Here is a 26817-nt window from a genome sequence, read left to right as displayed (position 1 = left end):
GTTTTGTTTTTTTAATTTATTTTTTGGCTGTGCTCTGCTGCTTGTGGGATCTTAGTTCCCCGACCAGGGATCGAGCCCAGGGCCCATGGCAGTGAAAGAGCTGAGTCTTAACCACTGGAACACCAGGGAGTTCCCTAAGAGTGTTCTGCCTATGTTTTCCTCTAAGAGTTTTTACTCTCTGGCCTTACATTTAGGTCTTTGATCCGTTTTGAGTTTATTTTTGTGTATGGTGTTAGAGAGCGTTCTAATTTCATTCTCTTACATGTAGCTGTCCAGTTTTCTCAGCACCACTTTTTCCCATTGTATATCCTTGCCTCCTTTGTCATAGATTAATTGACCACAGGTGCGTGGATAGAAGAACCCACTTTATGGTGCTGAATCCTCCTATCCAAGATCTGATCTTTCCATCTATTCCAGTTGTTTAAGGTTTTTCTCATTCAAGCATGTACAGTGACTGTACAGATAGTGGGGAGGTGCAGCAGCTTCAGGACAGCGGTTGCCTCCAGGAAGGTTGAATGCAGTAGAACAGGGACTGCGCTTCTATCCAAAATGTTGTAACAATGTTTTTAATACATCTGAATGTTTATGTAATACATATGAATGTTTCTTATGAAACTATTTTTCTATATCTTTGAAATATTTAATAGTTTAAAAAATACTTAGGGGCTTCCCTGGTGGCACAGTGGTTACGAATCCGCCTGTCAATGCAGAGGACACAGGTTCGAGCCCTGGTCCGGGAAGATCCCACGTGCCGCAGAGCAACTAAGCCCGTGCACCACAACTACTGAGCCCATGCGCCACCACTACTGAAGCCCGAGAGCCTAGAGCCCATGCTCCGCAATAAGAGAAGCCACCGCAATGAGAAGTCCACTCACCACAATGAAGAGTAGCCCCTGCTGGACACAAGTAGAGAAAGCCCAAGTGCAGCAATGAAGACCCAATGCAGCCAAAAATAAATAACAACAAAAAAACACTTAGAAATCAATTTTAATGGAAAAGGACTTTTATTGCAAATACAGTGACTCTTCATATTACAGTAGTTTATTCTGATAAACCAAATGGACATAATTTATGTATATTTTGGATATAAAACTATACTTTTTTTTTTACAAATAATATACTTTCCAGTGTGATGACACTTCAATGAGGAAAAGATTGCATTCACAATAGAAACCATCCTCCCTGAGTCCACAGTCCTAAAATAACAAGCACTGTCCAGACATCCCTGCAGTGGAGCTGACCCTGACAAAGGGGCTTCCCCTCCTCTATCCCTCATTGCCAGTTGACAGTCACAGGAAGTGAAGCATTTCTGGAGTGTCTGTATCCACCCACTATGGAGAATGCCAGTGACTCAACCAGAGCAGCAACAGTGAAATGGTAGAACTGCAGAGCCCTGACTTTGCATTTTAGTCTCTGTAGCCAAGGTCAGAAGTAAAACATTAAAACTATTTTACCATTTACCTTGCTGAGAGCCCCCATAACCTGTTTCACTAGTAAGCAGCAAAACTAGGAATTTTACCTAGGGGACCACTAAAAAAAAATGTAGTCTTTTCCAACATGTCTGTTTTCCCCAGCATCTGGCACATAGTCGACCTTCATTAAGTGCTTGTGGGGCGAACAGAGAATCATAATCCTCATCTGTCCAGGGGTGTGTGGCCAATGAGCCATAGAAGTTATGGCATCACAGTGGTTTACTTTTAAAAGATGTTCTTTCAAAATGAACTCCAGGAAGAAAAGTCTACACAGAGAGAGATGCTGAAGCGATCTTATTGAGTAGTTTGTTGAGAGCTCTAACTCTTTCTTCCAAGAATCGGGATTTTTTCTCAGCACCTCGTTGCTTCTCTTCAGTGACCTGAAGCGCTTTCGTTAGGTGAGCATTTTCCACATAGAGCTCCTTGAGCAGCAAATCAGATCGTGTATTCTTTTCAAACTGGACAGGGGAGAAAGCCACACTGCACTGTGAATCTAATGCAGAAATGCCACGCTACCAGCTTGCCCCTCCCAGTCTTCCACGTTGTTCAAACCACAGTTTGGGGATTCTTACAAATTGGAAACAAATATTGGATGTAATGACAATTTTTGTTATCCTGGCGGGAGAGAGGAAATTGAGAATCTGATGAACTATGTGGTAGAGAAAACTTAAGCCAATTTTGCACAAATTGATTTTTACCATAAAATGAAGACAAAAGACCAAAATCTGTAGGCCTCAAAAAGAAAGGAAATTGTCAAGAGTACCCTGTCAAATTGGGTGTCCAAGGAAATTGTCAAGAGTACGCTGTCTGCGCTCTCACCTGCCCGCCCAAGTCCAAAACCTTGGCGTCCTGATGGATCCCTTCCCATCTCATCTTTCAGCTGGGCCTTCAGCGTGGGATACAGAGCCCCCATCTCTTGGGTCCTAACAGCTGGTGTCCTCGTTTCCTTTGATGTGCTTTCAACCAAACCTGGGGTTTGGGTTGAGGTTTTGCCAGGAGTGACTGGGGGAGTCACCGAGTCTGACTGCTGGGAAGGAACGTGAGGACCAGGGACAGAGAGGGTGGGAGGATGGCAGTGCCAGCAGGGGAGGGGCTGCAGAGATGTGGGGGTGGTCAGGAGCGGGTGGCCTGCACAGAGTCACGCTGCCTGGGAACCTGCAGCTCCGGATGCCGCAGATGAACCAACCGTACTTGACTGCTATGTAAGAAAAGTATCTCTACAGATTCTCACATTTCATTTCCTGGAGCTCCAAGTAGAACTTTTAGGACAGCAATGGCCTCTCTCTCTCCTCTCCCCCTCTCTGCAATTCCACAGGACATGGGGTTCTCTTGGGTTATGTCTCCCTGATCAGCTACTTGAATGCCCAAACGAGGCATCATCACTCACCTGCTCTTTCAGCTCACGCACTTTCTCTTGGAGGAGCGCTTCCACGTTCTTCAAAATCATTTCCACCTCCTCCACCCGCTCTTCTGCAGCTTTCAGCTGTTTTTCATGTGCTTCCTGCACAAAAGGAGCTTAGAGATCAACACTGTACGTTTTAAAAAGAATCATCGCGGGTTTGTTTACTTTAGGATGGAAATTAGCTGAAGTGTGCAAATCTGAGCATGTGGATAACCTTTCATCCGTAGAGGGAGGGTTAGAAATGTCTCACAAGCCACAAAGCTGCATTTCTCATTGTAGTCTAAGCAGATCAGCAGACTGCTTTGTGCTAGGATTTGTCCTTTGAGTCCTAAATGACTCAAAGGTGAGTTTCCCCAGACACATTAGTCTTTCTAAAGGATTTCTGACTAAATTTCTTTGTTTTGTCAATAATCTCTCACAGCTTAACTGTCTCTCCAGCATAACGTTTTTGCATAATGCTGAAAGGCTATTCTTCGTTAGAATTTGTGTTTTACAAACGTTGTATTTCACCCACCTTTGCAGGCTTGGCCAGTTCCTCCCTCGTGAAGGTGCCTCGCCCTCTGGCCCCACCCCCACCCCCACCTCATGAACTCTGAGGACCAAGTTGTGCCCCGCAGGCTTACACTTTACGGTGCTCACTCACTGATGCCTGAGAGGCTGCTTTGAGGTGGGAACCGCTGCCACCAGAAGTTGACAGAAACGGAAGCACAGAGAGGTTAAACAAGTGGCCTGAGGTCACTCGGCTGGGGTGGTGCAGCCAGGATCCAGATCCCTGCAGCGCGTGCTCTGAGCCACTGTCCTGCTGCCCTTTAAGGCTGCGACTCTGTTTCTATGTGTCTAGACGCCTAGGGCAGCACCTGGCACACAGCCGGGCTCCCCAAGTCTGTGCTGTCACTGCGCTGACCTCTTGTCCAACCACCCCCCACGCCCTGGCTACCTTTAGACATGCCGAGCACAGCCCACCTCAGGACCTTTGCACCTGCCTGTGCTCTCACAGGGCTACACAAGCAGGGACACTGCCTGTTGCCTCCCTCGCGACCCCTCTATCACCATCTTTCAGGCCTGGAAGCGGGGACCGTGTGTGTGGCTGTGTGGCTGGCTGCAGACACGTGCAGCCCGGAAGACAGACTGGGGGGCTTTGGGGGGCCTTCAGGGTCAGCTGCTCAACGCCCCCCAGTTCTCAGGGAAAGTTGGGTCCCATAGCTTCCATAAAGCAGTCCTCACGTAGTGGGACATCTGCGGGGCCATCTTCCCCTGGGCACCTGGGCAGCTTTTGGCTAAGTCACCAGAGAGCCAGCCTCCCCCTCCCCGTCGCCCTCAGCCGGCCCTTGGGCCCCTGTCCTCACTTACCCGTTCCTCCTCCCAGAGCTGCCGAGCCGCCTGCCGCTCCCCTTCCAGCAGCTGCTGCAGCTCAGCCACGCGGCCCCGAGGCACCAGCCGCTCCATCTGCTCCTGCAGCTGCTGCACCTCGTGGGCGTGCTGGGACCGGGCCAGCCTCAGCCTCATGGTGGCCCCGTGCAGCTGCCCGGGGAGAAGGCACCCAGTGTTGGGGTGACCACCCAGAGCTACGGGGTCACTACCAGACACAGAAGACTGCATCTCTGCCTTTAAGGTCACCCCACAAGGGAAGTGTCTGCAGCAAAACCCACGGCTCCTAAAGAGCCTATTTAGCTGAATTCTGACGCCCAAACTCCATTCAGCGGGCGCTTCTACACAGTGAGAGCCAGGAAAGCCTGCCTGTAATCCTCCACGTGACCTCCCGCCGGATTACGTAACCTTCTGTCATGTTTACCTTCCGGGTACATGACTGGGGTGTAATTCCTTTAATACTGTGACCCACGCCAGCTGTGTACGGCAGCCTTCCTCTAAGTGAAGAGTTCATGCCCCTGACACTTGGCTGCGGCCGGGCTCCCAGAGGTGGGTTACACGGTGATCAGCGAAGGGCTGGGAGCAGGTGTGGATGGGCCTCAGCACCCGCTCCCTGGGCAGAGAACCCACTGGGTCGTTGGTACCAAGCTGTCCAGAGCCTGGCCACTTCCCCTGACGGACCACCTGGGAGCCCAGATCTCAACACCACTTATATCACTTGGACTCTGGCAGCTTTGTCTGGAACACACAGAACTTCCCTCTGAGACCCCCCAGACAGGAGAGGCAACAGCTCTGCCAGGGGTCCTGCCGAGGGCAGGTTGGAGAGGAGTGCGCCGGCCATGCCAGGCAAGAGCGAGGCTGTGAGCCCGCAGCCCCACTTCCCTCACTGTCCCGTGTCACTGCGTGTCTCAGGGGCCACCCCAGGCGGTTCTCCAGGACGGGTCCCCCCAGAGGCACACGCGTACACACGGGTCCAGCAGGGCAGCTACCGTGCTCTTTGGGATGAAGACAGGGGAGGATAGTTCTCACACACCCTCCACCAGATGTAGCCTCCTCCCGACTTTCGAGATTCAGACGGCCACTCTACAGTCACTCTGGCCCGTGTCTGAGCCCCCGCCCGCCCGAAAATGCTCTTCACACCCCCCTGCCCAGGTTCCTCGCCGCCCGCTGTCCACTTGGTTGGGTGGTACATCAGCACCGCCCAACTGAGTGCCCCGAGCCCCCTCCTTGTGAAGTGAGGTGCGGGTGGAGGCTGGGCTGCCTCCGGAGAGCCCTGCTCAACTGCCACGTGAGAAGGGGGACGTCCCCAGGAGAGCAGTGGGGCCACTGCAGCCGGGAAGCCAGGGCCTTCGCATTCTGGATGCCGGGGTGGGGCAGCGAGCCCCTCGGACAGCAGCCCCTCCTGCCCTGAATCCAAGCTGGACCGGCAGAATGTGAGGAAGTGATATTCAGAACTCCCGGGCACTGGCCTCAGAAGCCTAGCCACCTGTATGCTCTTCTGGGGGCCCCTGTTGCCGCACCACGAGAACCCCATGCCGTGGAGAGGCCGGTGCGGGTGCCCCAGTCCGTGGCACCCCTGTAAGTGCCCTCTCGGACGCCTGGCTCCCCTGCTGGACCTGTGACCTTGCAACCACTCATGGCGCACCGGTGACCACTCCCTCCTCCGTGGCTCTGTGTGCACCTCACCTCCGCACACCCAGAGGGTCCCTAAGTGCCCTGGAAGCTCCTTACTTCCCTTCTCCACACTTTCATCCAGGTGTGTTTCATGGGGGTCCTCGTCTAAATCACAAAAGGGGACGCCAGCTCACGTCACAGCAGCCTGCTTAAGTGCAGTATCTCCTGCCTGTGACGGCGGCTGCATGTTGGGCATCCCAGCGGGCACGGAAACCTCCGACAGCCCAGCCCTTCTGCCAGCAGATGGATGTGACTGCTTAGCCTCGAAGGCTCAATCTAGTCCAGGCAATTTCTCAAGGTTCCTTTTGCACTAAAAATAGAGAAGGGAGCCCCCAGTACGTGGTGGCACCTCGGGGAAAGTGCCTGCTTACAGCGGGGGGCTGAGCCCACAGGAGCCTGACAGCACCTCATAAGGCCCCGGTGGGGGGTCCCGCACCCAGACTGACCCCTCTGCGGCCCCGGGCCATCTGAGAAGTGACTGTTCACACCAAGTGACCACAGCCAAGTCCAGGAGTCAGGCCAGGGGCCAGTTGGGGAACCTGGTGCAAAGGCTGGGCAGAGGCATGCGGGTTAGAGACCCTCCCATGGCCCTTTTCCCGCTGCCGTACCCTGGCCCTCCAAGCACACCCCAGGTCTGAGTCCACACTGGGCCCGTGGCCCTCAGGGCACCTCACCCCATCACCTCCCTTCTGCTCGAGCTCCTCAGAAGAACCAGCCCCGCATCCCTGCACCTCACGCTGTCAGGCACCCGCCGTCCCTCCTGGGCCCGCTCTGCTCACATCTGTTTGTCCCAGACCGCGAACTCCCTGCCTCCCCTGAGCCTGGTGCACGCTGGACAAATGCTGCAGCAGGAGAGCGGGTGGAATACCCACAGGAACGTGACACCTGGGCTCCGCTGGGGGCGTGGAGCCGGGTCACCTCGGGGGCTGCTCTGCCCTGTTGGCCTGGACCTCAGAGGCCACCTGCCGCGTTCCCTGGCCCCTGCATCTGTAGAGGGCACACCTGGAGGCGCTGCTATGGCCTCCTGCCCTCGTGAGGAACAGGCGCAGCTCTTCACGTGGCTCACTCGAGTTCAACCCGACCCTGGACTGAGCCTGACTCAGTCCTGGGCCTGGCGGGTGCCCAGCTAGCCGGGTGACCTGAGGCAGACCAACGATGCCCCTGGCTGGACTAGTGCCGGCCAGGCTGTCAGAGGCAAGGCTGACCCCTCCCGGGCTGGGACCACCACGCACACCCACCTGGTCCCGACTCTCTTCGAGGGCCTCTCTCAGCTGTGACTGTGCCAGTCTCAGGCTCTGACGTTCCTGAGTCACGTGTTCAAGTTCAAGTTCAAGTTTTTGGATTTGGTTATCCTGTGTTTTAAAAATCAATTTCACAAGTATAAGAAGTATCTTACACGTTTAATGCAGAAACTTCAGAAAAGCAAAAATTACAAAATTCAACTCATCCATAATCCCAGCAGCCCAAGGACCACACCCGACGTTCTGCTGTATCTCCTGGCCCTCCCTCCATACGCACGGACTTCTGTCACTAAGACGTTGTATGCTGTGCTTTCCCCCTCTTATTATATCTTGAGTGTTAAATACTTTTCAAAAACGTGGTTTTGAATGGCTGCACCATCATTTACTGACTAATTCAATACTGTTGATGATCCAAAGCTGATTCCAATTCTGTTTTGCTATTATAAATACCACAGCAATGAAAATACTTCCAGCTAAATCCGTACACAATGCTCAGTAAAGTTCCCACTAGCGGAATCATGAAGCCAGAGCACACGGACGTTCCTGATGCTCTTGAAGTATATTTTGCCATATTGTCCTCCGGAGAGGTTGTACCAACTTACTCTCGTATCATCAGGATTTAATTCCTTTCTGCTACTTTTTCTAGATACCAGGCTTTGCAAAAGCTGCTGAAGTCCACATATTTTCAGGGCTTGCTTGTTAAGTCCCTCACTTTACCTCCAGGCACATCAGGGCCGTTCCTGATCTGTTTTAGGCCAGCCTGTCTGCCCCTCCCTGCCCCGCCGGCCACTCACCTGCAGCTCCTCCCGGCACGCCGCCTCCTCCAGTCTCTGTGTCAGCAGCTGAACAGTGATGTGATTCTTCTTGCTCTGGGCCTGGTGGGTAGAGGCCTCCTCTCCCAGCTGCAGGACCCTGTGGTTGAGCTGGGACAATTCGTCCTTGCATTTCTGACTCTAGAACAAAAAGGGATAAAACACAGATGAAAAAGTTATTTTTTTAAACCAACAGCATTCCAGTGGTTCTTAACCAGGGACCCTCTTGCTCCCCGAGGGATGCTTGGCAATGTCTGGAGCCCATTTTGGTCATCACAGCTAGTGGGGTGGGGTTACTACTGGAAACTAGTGGGTGAGGCGCTCAGCGTCCCCAGAGTGATGGGCTCTCAGGCCACAGGGCAGAGGATGAACTCTGGTCCATCCAAGAAGCAGGAGACTGTGCACCAGGGGCGCTCACAGCCCATCAACATCCAACCACTGCTCTGGAGCACTGGCATGGTTTTCTTGTTTCTCCCACGGTTATTTCTAACATTATCTTAAGCAATTTGAAGGGGAAAAAACCCCTCGTTTTACTTGAGGCACGTGATTCTCTTCAAATCATTGTCATTAAACACAAAAACCGAGGCTCTCGGTGGGGGGAGCACACTGATAAAATCGCCCACTTTGCAGACAGCGGATGCTGGACCCTGGGCGGTGCTGCCTGGGATGAAACAGCAGCCAGCAGGTGACACACGGAAGTTCGTTATTTCCAACCAGGTGTCACACACCTTCACACAAACCATGTTTTGCTCATCTGCTTTTCCCCAGCAGCCGCTCTGGAGGCCGAGGGTCTGCAGCCCTCCGTGCCTCAGAGCAGCGTCTACGCACAGCTGGTGGGCGTGTCACTGTCGCCCCAGGGCTGGGTGTTCCCACCACATCAGCCAGGCGCAGGAAGAAGCAGGCTGGGGCGAGAGCTACGGGTCTCTCCAGGGGACAGCAGAGGTCTGAGAAGCCAGAGGTGACAAAAACACTCCCAGAGGACTTCCCTGGTGGTGCCGTGGTTAAGAATCCGCCTGCCAGGCTGCACTGAATCCACCTGGTTGTGCCTTCCACACACACACACACACACACACAGAGGCATAATGACTGACTGCTTAGAACGAGTTCCTCTAGCATTACCTTTTTTTTCTCTAAATTAGTTTTTTCTTTAAATTTAACCTTCAGTTTTGAGTCACTTAGTTGGCTGTTGCATCATATGATTCTTTGGTTGTCTCCCAGTGATGCCAGATGGAATCAGCACAGCCCCAGGTGCTAGTTGCTAATGCCTATAAAATACCACCCACCCCCACAAAGGAGAATCATTTAAGAGTTCTTTGGACTTCATCTTCAAAAGTAGCCAAAGAATTCATGTGACAGGTTATCCCAGAAAATCTTTTGCAGTTAGTGAAATTAGGGTATAACTAAGAACATTCAGAATACTACACACACAGTTTAGGTGATCTTGGTATAGTGGTGGGACAGCAGTGAAGTAATTAATATGTACATGCTCTGCTGGGGGAAACTAAAGGGAAAGAGGTGTTCAGCCTAGAAAAACATTTCTCAGTGGATTTCCTATGAAGTCAATGTGTCTTGGGTTTAACTTTGAAACAAATTAAAAAATTTAAAAACTGACTTACTAGCATTTGTGGATTTCAGATTGAGACCCATGTAAAAGCAGTGTTTTATTCTGTGAAAAAAAAAGAATCCACCAGCCGATGCAGGGGACACGGGTTCGATCCCCGGTCCGGGAAGATCCCACATGCCGAGGAGCAACCAAGCCCGTGCACAACAACTAATGAGCCTGCGCTCTAGAGCCTGCGAGCCACAACTACTGAAGCCCGCGCTCCCTAGAGCCCATGCGCCGCAACTACTGAAGCCTGTGTACTCAAGGGCCCGCGTGCTGCAACTACGGAGCCCGTGGGCTGCAACTACTGAAGCCCGCGCGCCTACAGCCCGTGTTCTGCAACAAAAGAAGCCACCGCAATGAGAAGCCTGCGCACCGCAAAGAAGAGTAGCCCCCACTCTCCACAACTAGAGAAAGCCCGCGCGTAGCAACGAAGACCCAACGCAGCCAAAATAATAATAGTAATAATAATAATAAAATTTTAAAATTAAAAATAAATAAAAACACTCCCAGAAAGAGTAAGAGCTCAGCAAGGTGTCAGGACACAAGGTTGGCAGGTGAAAATCCAGTGTACTTCTGTGTCCTGACAGTGAACATGCAGAATCCCATGTGAAAAACAAAACACCATTTCTGGCTTCCGGTCTGGCCTGTAGAGAGCTTGGAAGTCGTCACTCCCCTCCTCCCAACAAGAAAAAGCTGAGTCACTGAAAACTCAACCACTCTTCTGAGACCCATCAGAGAACTGAGGTCACAGGGCAAATCAATGCCCTGAAAACTGGAGAGACGGCCAAAGAGAGTCCCAGCTCACCAGGAGCTGATGGCTGGAGCCCGAAACAAAGCGGCTACTGTGGGCGGAACTGTGTCCACAAACTCTCTGCTGTGTCTGGAGACAGGGCTTGCAGCAGGTCATTAAGGTTAAATGTGCTCACGAGGTGGGGTCCTAATCTGATAGGACAGTGACTTTATGAGAAGACACAGTGAGAGGGCATCGTCTGCAAACCCGGAAGAGCCTCGCCAGAACCAAGTCAGCCCTGCCTTGATCTTGGACTTCTGGCCTCGAGAACCGTGAGGCAATGAACTCCTGTGGTTTAAGCCACCGGTCTGTGGCATTCTGTACAGAGCCTGAGCAGACTAAGACAGTGACCATTCTGAAGTACACAGAGCGTTCTATTCTCCTGCCCTCAAGGGAAATGTCCTTTTTACCAGATTAGAACCAGCGTGGGGAAGGGGATACCCAACTGCAGCCCCCTCTAACCTTTCTGACTCAGTACACACCTATCAGAGTGGCTAAAATAAAAGAGTGACAACACAAGTGTGGACAAGGATGTGGGGAAACTGGATCAGGCACACATTGCTGGCAGGAACGGAAACTGTTACAGCCACTCTGGATAACAGTTGGGCAATTTCTTATAAAACTAAACATGTAACTACCATACAACTCAGCAACTGCTCTCCTGGGCATTTAGCCCATGAAATGAAAACCTATATCCACACAAAGACCTGCCTGGGAATGTTCACGGCACCTCTGTGACAGCCCCAAACTGGAATCAGTCCAGCCGTCCTTTAAAAGGTGAGCGTTAAAACAAGCTGTGGGCGACTTCCCTGGTGGTCCAGCAGTTAAGACTCCGTGCTCCCAAGGGCCCGGGTTCGATCCCTGGTCAGGGAACTAGATCCCGCAGGCCACAACGAAGATCCCGCGTGCCGCAGCTAAGACCAGGCGCAGCCAAATAAAGAAATAAATATTAAAAAACAAAACAAAACAAGCTGTGGGACATCAATGCCTTGGAATAGTGTCCAGCAACAGGAAGAAGCTAACTGTGGACACACAGCCGGGAATTATGATATGCGAGAAAAGGCAACCCCAAAGTTCGTATTCTGTATTCCTTTTGTATCACATTTTGAAATGACACAATTTTGGAAATGAAGGGCAGTTAGTGGTTTTCAGGGGTTAGGAGCTGGGGTAGGTGGGCAGGAAGGCGGTGGGTGTGGTTATGAAAGAACAACGTCAAGGATCCTTGTGGAACTGGAGCTGTTCAGTATCTTGACTGTGGTCGTGGAGACACGAACCTACACAAGGGATAAAATTGCATAGAACTTGATACACACACGAGTACACAAGTAAAACTGGGGAAGCCCGAGTAAGGCCCATGGATTGTATCAATGTCGACATCTTGGTTGTTGATATTCATTATGGACTGATCCCTGCCAATTCACATGTTGAACCCCAAACCCCCAATACCTCAGAGTGACTGTATTTGGAGACGGGGCCTTGAAAGAGGCGATTAAGGTAAAATGAGGTCATATGAGTCCAACATGATGGTGTCCTAATAAGAGATGAGGACACAGACACATCCGAGGGATGACCATGTGAGGACACAGGGAGGGACAGCTGTATACAAGCCAAGGAGAGAGGCCTCAGAAGAAACCAGCCCTGCCCTGATCTTGGACTTCGAACCTCGAGAACTATGAGGAAATAAACTTCTGTTGTATAAGCCACTCACTCTGTGGTACTTTGTTATGGCAGCCCTAGCAAACTAACACAGATATATTATACTATAGTTCCATAAAATGTTACAACTGGAAGAAACTGGACAAAGTGTATTTCTCTGTAATATACTTCTTATAACCACCTGGGAGTCTGCAATTATCAATACTAATTTCAATTAAAAAAAGAATTCAAAAACAAAAACAAAAACAAGAATGACACATCCCAGCTTCTGTGCTTCAGTCCAAAAGCCAGTAAGTGAGACCAAGTACAGAAGGCATTTACTTATGGGGCAAAGGGAGACCAGTGTGGAGGTCAGTGCTGAGTGAGACAGGGCATTTACCCGCAGGGTAAAGGGATTAATCAAACAGTTAAGTAAATCTATTGAAGATGAGGAAACCAGGTTTTTCATTGCTAGAGGCAAGAGTTACAAATATGGAAACGGAGAAAACCAGAATTATCCCTGTGATGTTGGAATTGCAGATAAAAGTTTGAATTCATGGTTTTCAGTAGGGAGATATATAAATCAATATACCTGAAACCACGTGCATGTAAGCGTAATAAATATACGTATACACTCCCTAGCTCTATGCACTAACTGCACCTGGACATAGCAATGCCCCAGGAGCCATGAGCACTCCTAGTGCCCAGATCTTGGTCTCTAAATACCATTCGGAACTAAAGGTCACCAAGGGCTCCTTGGAGAAACGACTGCTTCCAGGACTGGGGCAGGGAAGTACTAGATGAACCTGGAATATCGTGGGGCACCAGAAAGTGAGGAAGTGCTCAAAGAATGACCAGGACCTGTCAGGAGGACCCAGAAGTCACCCTGAGGGGGCTCTTATTGGCCAAATCTGGGACAATCTGAGCATAAAAATAAATACTGATGGTAACATATTAATAACCCATTGAATAAAACAGGAATCTTATAATAGTAACATAATGATGAATAAATAAATGGAGGGCTTCCCTGGTGGCGCAGTGGTTAAGAATCCGCCTGCCAACGCAGGGGACACAGGTTCGAGCCCTGGTCCAGGAAGATCCCACATGCTGTGGAGCAACTAAGCCCATGCGCCACAACTACTGAGTCTGCACTCTAGAGCCCGTGAGCCACAACTACTGAGCCCGTTTGCCACAACTACTGAGCCTGTGCTCTAGAGCCTGTGCTCCTCAACAAGAGAAGCCACCGCAATGAGAAGCCCACGCACCACAACGAAGAGTAGCCCCCGCTCGCCGCAACAAGAGAAAGCCTGCGCACAGCAACGAGGACCCAATGCAGCCAAGAATAAATAAATAAAATAAATAAATTAAAATCAATAAATAAATGGAGAGAAGAAAAAGCTCTTCCTTACACTAGAACACCAATTAACAAATATAAAAGGAAGCTGGGATTAGTCACCAACTGGCCACCATCACAGTCATAACTGACTGCACCAAGAAACAGAGGATGCTGAAACAAGGGGGTGAGAGTTTGATGAAGAACAAGATATTCACATCATATCAAAGCATTTCCCCATAAAATATTTAGCAATTACCAAGGGGAAAGTAACTTTGTGGAGAAGCCTGACCAACACCACCTGACCAAGAATCTAAGTTGACGTCACTAATGCTTGTGTCCCCGGACTGGATGGACTGAGAAGGACACAGCATCACTTTGGGGATAGTCACACATAATCTGAATCCAAGCACAGGGAAGCACCGGATACACCGAAACAACCGCTTGTAATCTTCAAAAGCGCCAGGTCGTAACAACAAGGACAGGCGGACTGAAGCCACACGAGGTCCTGGGCTGGCTGATGGGGCAGTTTCATAGTCACGCTGATTTCCTAATCTGGGGTGTGGGAGAGGGCTGATGGGTCAGCAACTCACTCTCAAATCTTTCATAACAAAGTTCTGTGCTTCCTTGTTGTAAGCTTGAAATTATTTCAAAATAATGGAAGAGGGAGGGTGGCATCAGCTTCATGCCAGGTGTCAATACTTCACCTGTGTGCAGAGCTCTTCCATCTCAGAGCAGGCCTTTTCCTTCTCTCTCTTTAAAACCTCAACTTCCTTCCTGTTGAAGAAGCAAAGTTAACAGTATCACTGACCCCTCATCGCTCACGGTCACCTTGGCGGCTTGGATCTGTACACCTGCTCCTGGTACCCTACGGCCACTGCTCCGTCACTGTCCTACGCTATCGCTGCTGCTGGTCCAATCGGATCCCAGCTTCGGAACCAGAGGAACCCTGCCAGCACTGTAAGAACAAACTCTCCATGACGTTCCTCAATCACACACGTTAATCTCTCTCTGGCACATGCGAGTGCTCTTCACACCCAGCAGCATAAACACCAACACAGGCTTACATTCACTGACATCTGAGGTCAAAGGGGTCCCAGCACCAAACTTAGGGAAAAATGGTTCCTGGAGGGAAAAATCTTGCAGATTTCAGAACTGCTGTAACGTAACAGCGATCGCTTATTGACCATCCACTTTGGATCCCAGGCTTTCATCATCGGGCACTTTTATCAAATCAACACCGCATCCTCGGCAGTTTAGAGCTCAGCTCATCTTGAACGTCATGAAGAAAAAAGTCAAACAAACCATCCTTGGATGAGGCTCTGATGGTGAAAGCAGAAATCCACTGACAGGCATCCCGAGCCTCCACCGCAACACACACACACACACACGCGCACACACACACGCACACACACACAAGCACACGCACACGCACACACACCCACGCACGCGCACACACACACGAACGCACACACACACACGAAAGCGCACACACACCCACACACCAACACACACACACCCACGCACACACACACAAGCAGACACACCCACACACACGCACACACACGCACACACACACGCACACACACGCACACACCCACACGCACACGCACACACACGCACACACACGCACCCCCCCCCACACACGCACCCACGCACCCACACACACGCACACACACGCAAACCCACACACGCACACACATGCACACATACACGCACACACCCCCCACACACAAACACACGCGCACACCCCCCCACACACACGCACACACACACACGCACACCCCCCACACACCCATACACGCACACACACACGCAAACACACCCCCCACCCACACGCACGCACACACATCCACACACACACGCACGCACACACGCACACACACACGCACCCACACACACCCACACACACACCCACACACACTCGCACACACACCCACATCCACACACACACCCACGCACAAACACACACACCCACAAACATACACACACACGCACACACAACCACCCACACAGACGCACGCGCACACACGCACACACACGCGCACACGCACACCCCCACAAACACCACACACACGGACCCAAACACACACACACAAGCACACACACACACACCCGCACACACACCCCCCCACACACCCACACACACGCACCCAAACACACACACACGCACACACACACCCCCAAAAACACCCACACACACGCACCCAAACACACACACACGCACGCACACACACACACAGACACGCACACAAACACAGCTCCTGCCTCAGTGCTCAGGCCCCCGACCCCTGACTCTGACTCACTGAAATCGGCAGACCAGGAATGCACCTCGGAGGAAAGCACAGCTAAAACCATTATCAGGACAAGAACAAACAGATTCTACTCGCCCAGAAAGGCTGCAAGAGTATCTCTCGCCCCTACGAGAATGCTCGATGCCTCCCCCGAGCCCTGAGCGCAATGTGGAGTTATTTCTGCAGGGTGAGCAGTGCTTGCAGAGCAGCGTCAGAGGCACAGGGGCCTGTGCTGGAGCTGGTGGCGGTGGTGCTGACCCGGCACCTCCTACTTCTGCGAGTGAGGAGCTCAGGAAGGAGGCCCGAGGCCTGTGCCTGGCAAGGCTGGTCAGAGGGCAGCACAGCTCTCCTGGAATGCGGGTTATCTGTGAACACGTCCCACTTTCTACAGCAATGCCTTCTAAGCTTACTCTACGAAGAGCAAGCCCTGTCAGGGACCGGGCGGTCGGGGTGGGACCACTGAGACGGCCCTTACCTCTGTGCAGCCTCTGTCCTTTCTGCAGCTTCAAGCTCTTGCTGGATCCTTGCCAGCTCATTTTTCAAAAACGTGTTTTCTTCAGAAAGCCTATCCAATTTGATTCTGCATGAGAAATTTAAGAAAGGAAGAAGGGTGGGAACTCCAGAAGCTGGTCACCCCCACGCACTCCAGTCCTGCAGTGACCCTGCAGCCACACTTCCCCTTCCCTAGATGAGGGCACAGGACACCACTTCCTTCGCTTTCCTGTATCCCGTGTTAACCTGCTCTGGTTTGCATCTCCCAAGAGATAAGCTATAGAAGACAAAGCTTTCTTAGCTTCTCAAACAGCCACACAATCAACAACTCCCTGGTGTATTCAGCACCTTGGTTCTTTGTGTTCACAGCTGGCCGGTTCCTGCATCTTATAACCTCCACTGAAATGTGAGTGTGCCCATGGCAGGCACCAGTGCCAGATGCTGGGTGAGTCCTCGCGAGGTCATTGCAAGGAGAGTGGCCACCCCCTCCACCCAGGGGACTCCAGCACAAAGCTGAGGAACACAAGGACGGGGGAGGCTGGATCCCAAGGGAAGAGCGCCTCCATCCTACACCCTGAGCTCAGTACCAGGAGGAGCCTGGGACGATGCCCGTATCAGTGGACAGAGGGCGACCTGATGCAACATGGAGCCTTCACAGGGAAAAGCAAGTACCGACAGTGGCTGCCGGGACCAAGTCTCCCCGGAGCCCCCCTGGCTTCCGATGCTCTTAGAGTCTCCCTGGGAAGGTAACCCCATCGATGTGTGACACACAAGCAACTGACCAGTAAAGATCACGGGGAGGCAGCCTGAGACCCACGCCTGCTGCCCAGAGAGTCTATCCTTAACGCATCTTGGTCTTGCAGATATTTATTCCCCTAAACAGGTCTCTACCTGGCATTAGCTTCTTTTCAATCTAAAAGTACTCAAAGCCACATGACCTCATATGTTTATGTATTATTCTTATAATGTCAAGCATAAGGATCTCCTTCATAAGCATAAGTACCACTTCATTTTTCCTCATGAGGAACTAGAGAGAAAAATAAAGACATAGAAGTCAACGGAATTTTAAAAGCAGCAAAGGGTTTCAAGCAGGGGAGTGACACAAATGAGGTCTGTGTTTTGAACTGTCATTCCGGCTCCAGGATGGAAAACAAATTGATTCAAGGCAGGTGTGTGTGTGTATGTGGTTGGCAGGGGATTCTGCCGCCAGCTTCCTGGACCTCAAATAAGACGGCAGTTGCTCCACCCCAGCCGCGCACACTCACCAAATAACCAGAGCAAAGCTGATCATCTAGTGTGTGATGTCCTCACAGAAGGTAATGGAAACCTCCAGGGGTCCCCAAACAAAACAACCCCGGAAGCTGAAACCAAAGCCATGAGCATTAAGCAACACAAACGTGGGGTTACCCTGAGGCCAGCACCTACACCAGTGTGGAGAAACCACACCGTGGATACATGCACTGGGCCAGTTCCCTGGAAGAGGTTAAAGTGGTCTCAGATTAAGAGGCTCCCAACTCTTGGCAAAAGCAAAACACATCCTTTCTGCAGGGAGCACCCTCTACTACAGCTCCCAGGATTCCCAGAGATAAACATCATGCAAACATGAGCTCACAATTAAAGATCACCACAATATACGTGGAAAAGGACCACCTCTGAGAGTCAGAAGAAGCCAGAACAGCAGAATTAGATCCTGTAGGAACCTCAGATACTGGAATTATCAGACACAAAATAAGGAAAAATATTATGAAATGTTTACTTAACTAAAAGATGGAAATTAAAAAAGGACAAGCAACAAGAAGCTATCAAAAATGATCAGACAGGACTAACTAAACAGAATTTTGGAAAATAAAAAGTCAATGTCAAAAGAAAAACTCACTGGCAGAATGTGCCGTAGACAGAAAAGAAGTCGGAAGTAATGAAAGGTTAAGAAATGGAGGAAAAAGGATGCTCAACATCACTAATCATTAGAGAAATGCAAATCAAAACTACAATGAGGTGTCCCCTTACAGCAGTTAGAATGGGCATCATCAGAAAATCTACAAACAACAAATGCTGGAGAGGGTGTGGAGAAAAGGGAACCCTCTTGCACTGTTGGTGGGAATGTAAATGGATACAGCCACTATGGAGAACAGTATGGAGGTTCCTTAAAAAACTAAAAATAGAACTACCATACGACCCAGCAATCCCACTACTGGGCATATCCCCTGAGAAAACCTTAATTCAAAAAGAGTCATGTACCACAATGTTCATTGCAGCTCTATTTACAACAGCCAGGACATGGAAGCAACCTAAGTGTCCATCGACAGATGAATGGATAAAGAAGATGTGGCACATATATATAATGGAATATTACTCAGCCATAAAAAGAAACGAAATGGAGTTATTTGTAGTGAGGTGGATGGACCTAGAGTCTGTCATACAGAGTGAAGGAAGTCAGAAAGAGAAAAACAAATGCCATATGCTAACACATATATATGGAATCTAAAAAAAAATGGTTATGAAGAACCTAGGGGCAGGATGGGAAAAAAGACACAGACCTTCTAGAGAATGGACTTGAGGACACGGGGAGGGGGAAGGGTAAGCTGGGACAAAGTGAGAGAGTGGCATGGACATATATACACTACCAAATGTAAAATCGATAGCTAGTGGGAAGCAGCTGCATAGCACAGGGAGGTCAACTCCGTGCTTTGTGACCACCTAGAGGGGTGGGATAGGGAGGGTGGGAGGGAGGGAGACGCAAGAGGGAAGAGATGTGGGGATATATGTATATGTATAGCTGATTCACTTTGTTATAAAGCAGAAACAAACACACCATTGTAAAGCAATTATACTCCAATAAAGATGTTAAAAAAAAAAGAAAAGAAAAGGGGTATATGAATATATATTAGTTTATACAGGCACACCTTGGAGATATCATGGGTTTGGTTTAAGACCCACAATAAAGTGCATATTCAATAAAGTGAGTCACGAAATGTTTTGGTTTCCCAGTACATATAAAAGTTATGTATACACTATACTGTAGTCTGTTGAATATGCATTAGCATTATAATGCTAACCATCATCTGACAATGCAGCGTTGCCACAAACCTTCGATTTGTAAAAAATGCAATATCTGAGAAGCACAATAAAGCAAAGCACAAAAAAGAAAGGAAACAAACTCAAACCAAAATTTTACCTGTAGGTGGTGGCAGGAATAGGATGGAACAGCCAAAATTTTCTGACTGTACCTGTTTTAAAAGTTTTAACTTTGGAACCATGTAAATATTTTACATATTGTTAAAACAAAATGAAATCAAAGTGGAAAACCAACGTACACATTTTGAAAACAAAATGAAACAAATGAACCTGTGTTTCATGTTGGTAGATTAGTCAAACTGGGGTTATTTAAATTACTTGAAAACACAGAGATTGATTGTATTTCCCTAGTGGGTACATACTAAGGATGAAAAGAATTACAAAGAAATCTTAACCTGTTTTTAGTAATCATATTATTCATAATAATGTTATTAGTAATAATATTCCTAAGAATAATATAATATTCTTTAAATAATAAACAGTTTATATATTGAAGAATAGAGCAAAAAAGTAATAGCATGGACTCATGTTGAATCATCTCTTCTAAAGAAGTATTTCTTAGCTCTGTCCACTGAAAAGGCCTAGAAACAAGGACCAACCCAGTAGCCATGAGCATCCACATTCATTTTTTTTTTTAAAGAGAATTTCTCTAGCTCTAGGCCTATCTTTTTATTTTTTAATTTATTTTTATTTATTTTTATATTTATTTTTGGCTGTGTTGGGTCTTCGTTTCTGTGCGAGGGCTTTCTCTAGTGCGGGGCCACTCTTCATCGCGGTGAGCGGGCCTCTCACTATCGCGGCCTCTCTTGTTGCGGAGCACAGGCTCCAGACGCGCAGGCTCAGTAGTTGTGGCTCACGGGCCTAGTTGCTCTGCAGCATGTGAGATCTTCCCAGACCAGGGCTTGAACCCGTGTCCCCTGCATTGGCAGGCGGATTCTCAACCACTGCGCCACCAGGGAAGCCTCACATTCTTGAGTCTATATGCCATTTCCCGTGAAAGGAAACCAGGACTCTTGGGGGGAAAATGGCTGATTCCAGGTCTCAGATAGATTAAAGATGTACAAGCTGAGCATGGAAAGCAAAGAAAGTATCAAGGACTACGAGGGGAGTGCTGAAAAGACTTGGGAGCTGATTCGAAGGAGCTCGCATTAGCCAAAGAAAGGACAATCTGAGCATCAAAATGATAAACTGCAGTGAATTGCATCACATCAGTTGCGTTAGAAGCATGAATGATAATGACACCTAACAATAACAGTTTTAAAACTGAAACCTCTTTGGGGCTCCTTGGAGAATATGAAGGAGGAAACTCATTTTGGAAAATGGTAAATGAAAGAATGGAGTCAAGCATCTATCTGCCGTTACTGCACAAATTCTATCTCAGGGTAGCCACATTGTTTACGAGGGAAATCTCTTTTTTATAGAAGAATTCCAGCTAATAAATGCAGCAGGAATAAAAAAACTAGATTAATGCCGTTTTGTAGCCCTAATGCATGGAGGCAAGTAGCTGCTAAAGCATTAGGTGAAAAGCTTAAGAGAGACCTTAGTAGTGGATGGGTATGGATAGCACCTAGGCCCATTGATCAATCTTAACATCCAAAAAGGGACACCAGGATTTCCCTGGTGGCGCAGTGGTTAAGAATCCGCCTGCCAATGCAGATGACACAGGTTTGATCCCTGGTCCAGGAAGATCCCACATGCTGTAGAGCAGCTAAGCCCATGCGCCACAGCTACTGAGCCTGCACTCTAGAGCCCACACGCCACAACTACTGAGACCACATGCTGCAACTACTGAAGCCTGCGTGCTCTAGGGCCTGTGTGCCACAACTACTGAGCCCGTGTGCTGCAACTACTGAAGCCTGCACTCCTAGAGCCTGTGCTCTGCAACAAGAGAAGCCACTGCAATGAGAAGCCCATGCACTGCAACTAAGAGTAGCCTCCGCTCGCTGCAACTAGAGAAAGCCCACACGCAGCAATGAAGACCCAACACAGCCAAAAAAAAAAAAACCCAAAAAACAAAAAGGGACACCAGACATTTTGTGCTTCACAACATCATAACACCATTTGCCAGAAAACTAAACCTGATCTGATCCAGCCCCTACACCTAATTTCCAGTTTATAGGATATTCAGGGATGGGGGAACATGTTAAATGACCCCACAGGAGTCCACAACAGAATCTATTTTTTGGGAAACTACCAAACTTCCCAGTTTCTTTAACAAACAAGTTGCCAAGGGGAAGGGGAAGGGGGAGAACCCTGTAGATTAAAGGAGACTTAGAGACATATCAGAAATGTGTAATGTGTAGCTCTCGTTTGACTCTCATTTGAGCATGGCAACTTTAAGAATAAATTCATGAGACAAAATGGGGAAATTTGGATTCTAACTGGGTATTTCATAATATTAAAAAATTATTAATAAGATGTGATAATTGTATTGGGATTTTTTTTTAAAAAAATCTTATTTATAGAAATAAGCACTAAAATAATTATAGATTAAATGAAATGATGTCTAGGTTTCGCTTCAAAATAACCCAGAAGTGGGCGAGGGAACAAGATTGGCCACATGCTGATAGTTGTTGAAGCCAGTTGGTGGGACATTGAGTTTATTAGCCTTTTTACTTTTCAATGTGTTTGAGATTTTCCACAATAAAAGTCTATTTAAAGAAGCAAAATGCTGGTGGTGGGGGGGATTTTTCTTGTATTTCTCAAACCAACTTAAAATGCCTTTGGGAGTCATGGTAGGATTGCAGAGGAATCACAGGACATGAAATTATCCAGGAAAAGTAGGAATCTGAGACTTGCCATTGGAGTTGGCTTTGCTAACACCAGTGCTAGTACTCTGGAGAATAAACTGAGGTCTGAACTCTCATAGGAGATGAAAATGCCCGCCCGCCTTCCTGTGGCAGCACTTGAAGCTGAGCCAGGTCTGAGATTTCTGGGGCTGCCTTTGAATGTTCCTTCTTTGCAGTTGCAGAAGTGGTTATCAGGCTCCTTACCCCTCCCACCTTCCAACTAAGACCCTCTCCTGATTCCTGTAGCATGAGTCTGTATCTTTTCTTTCCTAGTGTGCTTCTAAGTAATACTGGGAAAGAGTCTGAATCAATCAATCAAAGGAGATTGGCAGAATCTGTAAAACAAATCTTGTAGACTTATGTCCTATTCTCAGATATTGATACTTTATGGGAGGAATCTGTAAGAGGCAGGTTGGGGTAGATCTAAAACGTTCTCTTTTCTTTGTAGATATGGGGGGTTTTTTGGGTTTTTTTTTAATTTTATTTTTGTCTGCGTCAGGTCTTAGTTGTGGCACGTGGGATCTTCTTTGAGGCATGAGGGATCTTTCGTTGTGGTGCGCGGGCTTCTCTGTAGTTGTGACGTGCGGGTTTTCTCTTCTCTGGTTGTGGTGCATGGGCTCCAGGGTATGTGGGCTCTGTAGTTGTGGCGCGAGGGTTCCAGGGTGCGTGGGCTCTGTAGTTTGCGGCACGTGGACTCTAGTTGAGGTGCGCAAGCTCAGTAGTTATGGTGCACAGGCTTAGTTGCATGGGCTTAGTTGCTCTATGGCATGTGGGATCTTCGTTCCCTGACCAGGGATTGAACCTGCGTCCCATGCATTGTAAGGCGGATTGTTTATCACTGGACCACCAGGGAAGTCCCTGTAGATGTGTTTTCAACTGCTTGATTTTTCACAATTTGCAGAGGGAAAACAATCCAGTGACGTTGTCTCTTTTTGGCAGCTCCTTAGGTTTCCTTGCTGTCAGTGCTGACGTACACATATATTCGGAGATTTGCCATTTTTCTTCCTCCCCATCAAAACAGGACAATTAGAACCACTAGAATACCACAGGAAGGAGTACTAGGCCTAAGTACACAGAGAAGAAATAAAGAGAAAGCCTAATACTTTTCATATGGGTATATATAAATCCCCATCTACTTTATGGTTTCTACATATTATAAAGTAATTTAGATAAGACATCAGTTTTTCTTTTCAGGTGCGGTGTCTAAAAGACTATGGAGAATTTGAAGTTGATGATGGTACTTCAGTCCTATTAAAAAAAAATAGCCAGGTATTTATTGTCTTAAGATACTTTAAATTTTGTAAGAGTGTTGAATGACGAAAATGTTGGAATCAGTAGCAAAGTAAGTATCACCTTGTGATGATCATTTGTATTGTAGGCATTATGTTTATTATAAAATACTCTTTTGTCCTTTTTCTAAATGTAAAGACGTGAAGCAAACGTTGCATGTAGTAAGACGGGGTTAATTACAGTTGACCCTTGAACAATGCACAGGGATTAGGGGTGCCTACAGACTCCCCTCTCCCCACACAGTCGGAAATCTGAGTACTTCTATCTCTGCCTCAAAAACAAAGGGATGGATAAATGACTCACCCAAAGGCCGGAAGCTAAAACCGTTTGAATAGAATTAGGACCCAAGCCCTAGTTCTTTTGATCCCACCTTTTGTGATCTCTAATCGAACACAAACTTTTCCCCATACTTAGTCAGTTTAAAGATCTGTAAAATGACAATACAGGTTTTATATATGTGTGTGTGTATATATATATCTGCATATTTGAGTGGAGTCATGCAGTTGAAACCCATGCTCAAGCATTAGCTATAATTTACTAGGGTATTGCTTGAATTTAATACTAAGCATTTCCCTGGGAAGTTGCCACAGTGGGTCTTATTCTAGTTAAGGGGCTATTAAGTTGTTGCATTTAGCTCCTTTCTTCAAATTATTATTTATTAAAAAGGTGCTAAGCACTAGTTTTCAGCCTATACTTCTTCACCTTTTAAATCTTAGTTCTTTAGTTAACAAATAGTGATATGGATCAAAAAATTTCTAAGTATTTAATATATAAACATAATAGAAGTTAATAAGGAAAGACTGAAATTGTAACTCACTAAATTTTTCCTTACGAAGAATCTCAATTTATTGTTTCCTTAGAAATCTTCAAGTTCACATTAGATGAATTCACATTAGCTAAATTTTTTTTATCCTATCTCTATTTTCTGTAGTCATATTAGCATAGGAGGAAAGGTGAACTAGTAAAAACCACTCTTTCCTTTGTTGCCTGCCATCTTGTTATGAGACGGTCGGTATTTAATGACCCTAGTCACTTTTGTTGACTTCTGTTTGTTCTGTTGAGCCGAAGAATGGTTCTGGTTATGTGGTTCTTAGCTCATTTCCCTAAGGGAGGGTGAGTTGGTCTCTTATTTTACTAGTACCCTTGGAGTTTTAGTTTCCTGAAACAAAAGTTGGAATTATTAAAGACAGATTTTCAGGGTACCCTAAAATCTTTGGTTGTTAAGGCAAAAGTTTCCCTTCCAAGGATACTAATGAATAGAAAATAGATGGTGAAGCTCTGGGTTCACAAGAACAAAGCTAGCCTCATAAAGCAAGATCTGAGAAAATGCACTTCACCCCAAACACTGTCCCCTGGTTGAATTTCTTTCTCCAGCTTTGTGACCAGTCTTCCCACCAAGTGTGCTAAGACTCCTCAGCAGGGAGGGCCTGGGTGGGGCCAGGGCAGCCGAAACCCAGTCCCTCCTCCGTCTGCTGCTGTTAGACGATTGCTGTTTACTGTGTGGCGCATTCAGAAGCCTTCCTCTTAATGAGCCTTTGTCTCTCAGTATCACCCTATAAAAATGGGGAAACTTAAAAGCATAATCTACTGTAATTGATATTAAGGGGCTTCTAAAATGTCTGAGCACATCTGAAACCAGTTTTCTATAAAATCTGTAGTGTAGATCACCCACATAATGTAAAATATTAATAGGGAAACATTTTCCTACTGTACATTCCTTTATTATTGACTCTATGGCAAGCATGCTTCTCTGGTTGTCCAGAAATCAGAACTCCCTCTTTTTAGTAGATATTGGAATAATTGTTAAATGAGCAACTCTATAGTTTTTTCTCTCTCTTTATTTTTTATTTTTTTTACATTTTATATTCTTAAGGCTTTTTAAAAATTCCATTAAGTTAGACAACAGTCCTTGGCCCATGGGTCTTCATGACTGGTTTGGAGGAGTTTCTTTGGTCATGGGTCTCACCTGAGGCCTTTGAGTTTGTGGAGGACGGTCAGGTGCACTGAAGTGGCATCCGCTTCCTTGAATACTTTGCACACTCTCTCCTTCAGTTACTTTCTAGGGTTATCTACACTGCACTTTCTGATGTACTGTTTCTTGTTTTTACCCAAGTATCTCTGTCTCGTCTTTGAGATTTCTTTGGTCACTTGTGAGCTTGGAAAGTCTTCCTGCCTCACCTCCAGCACCTCCCCGCTCCAGAGTTTAGTAAATGTTCACTTTTGTTTTAAGCCCTGGTGTTTTGAGAGGGAATCGGACAAGGAGACTCCTTTCCACCTCAGGACGAGAGCAGTGTCCTCTCAGGAGACGTTGAGGATGAGCCTTAGCCAGGCACTGGCATCCTCACACACAGCGTGTGACCAGCACCCATGTCATAGGTTACCATGACTTTTAATCCTTGGAAAGTATGGGAGAAGAGTTGCACTGTTAGTAGAAGAATGACTGTTCAGACTCAGATCCTAGAAGGGGTTTAATGGAGAAGACACTCCTTCCGCTTGCCTTCCTAATGAGCTGTCGCTGCACCACTTGTGATCCAGCGCCCCAAATCTCACCTACCTGGGTTTTCTGTGCGTAGATTTTAAAATGCAAACAGGAAGGAAAATACCTACTAGAATTCAAAACTCTTTAGTTACATTTAACTTAAGCAAAACGTGAATTTGTTTATAAAATTCAGACTTCAGTACAGCTCTAGCTGACATCCATTTCAGTTGATTAAAATAGCAAAAATACTTAAGTTTAGCTTTTAACTACTTAGCTGGTGGAGTTTGAAATATATATATAATGTGTTGCTGCTTCTTAATGATGCATCGTATAATTTAGCATTCTTTTCATTCCTTTTTCTTCCTCCCCCTCTTCCCTCAGCACTTTCTACCTCGGTGGAAGTGCGAGCAGCTGATTAGACAAGGCGTTCTGGAGCACGTGCTATCGTGACCTCACGCCAGATGGCTGCCAAGCCTTCCCCCGTTCGAGGCTGGACCCAACCAAGGACGCTTCTCCACCTCCCTCTCCACCTCCCCTAGGCCCACCACTTTTTGGTTTTAAAATTTAGACTTTCTTTAACCAGGAATGCTTGGCCAAGGAGTATGGTTGCTTTTTCTTTTTCTTTTTTTTCATTTGAACCTGAGTTTCTCTTTTATTTAATTTCCAAATATAATTCTATAACCTTCCATGGTAAACATATTTTTGAATCTATGTTGTATGCTTGCATTTTGAAGCATCAGTTCTCAATAGAGAATTTGAATTCTTGCCGTACAGAGACCCCACATATCCAATCTGCTGTCCACAGTTCTAGAGGGAAGTCCAAGATCAAGGCTCTAGCGGATTCTGTGCCTGAAGAGAGTGCTTCCTAGTTCATACACCGCCATCTTCTCATTCTGTGCTCACAAGGTGGAAGTGGTTTATTTTTCTATTGTACAGGATTCTCCCCTTTGTGTGGTACGTTGTATCTGTAATCACAACATTCCTACAATTCCCAAAATACTGTATACAATTCCCAAAATACTGTATACAATTCCCAAAATACTATATACAGTTCCCAAAATACTA

At 47.5% G+C, this 26817-nt stretch overlaps 1 protein-coding gene and 1 long non-coding RNA gene across 2 annotated transcripts; one reads left to right on the top strand and one right to left on the bottom strand.

The window, feature by feature from the left end:
• Window positions 1–197: 197 nt before the first annotated feature.
• LOC309613271 (ninein-like protein) lies at window positions 198–16204 on the bottom strand. Its single transcript, XM_082359884.1, has 7 exons — window positions 16103–16204; window positions 14041–14110; window positions 7952–8110; window positions 7155–7268; window positions 4225–4395; window positions 2860–2973; window positions 198–1930 (listed from the first exon to the last, which is right to left on the bottom strand). Exons 2-7 carry the CDS (start codon window positions 14059–14061, stop codon window positions 1739–1741), a joined length of 771 nt encoding a protein of 256 aa, XP_082216010.1. The 5' UTR covers window positions 14062–14110; window positions 16103–16204; the 3' UTR covers window positions 198–1738.
• A 6636-nt stretch (window positions 16205–22840) lies between these two features.
• LOC309613997 lies at window positions 22841–26817 on the top strand. The gene is made up of 2 exons (XR_014235977.1): window positions 22841–23252; window positions 26134–26817. It is a non-coding gene; the product is annotated as an uncharacterized lncRNA (long non-coding RNA).

This window comes from Balaenoptera borealis, assembly GCF_965194805.1.
Source record: "Balaenoptera borealis genome assembly, chromosome: 16".
Taxonomy (NCBI): Eukaryota; Metazoa; Chordata; class Mammalia; order Artiodactyla; family Balaenopteridae; genus Balaenoptera; species Balaenoptera borealis.
The sequence above is the reverse complement of the archived record's forward strand: the minus strand, read 5'-3'. Positions and strand labels throughout refer to the sequence as shown.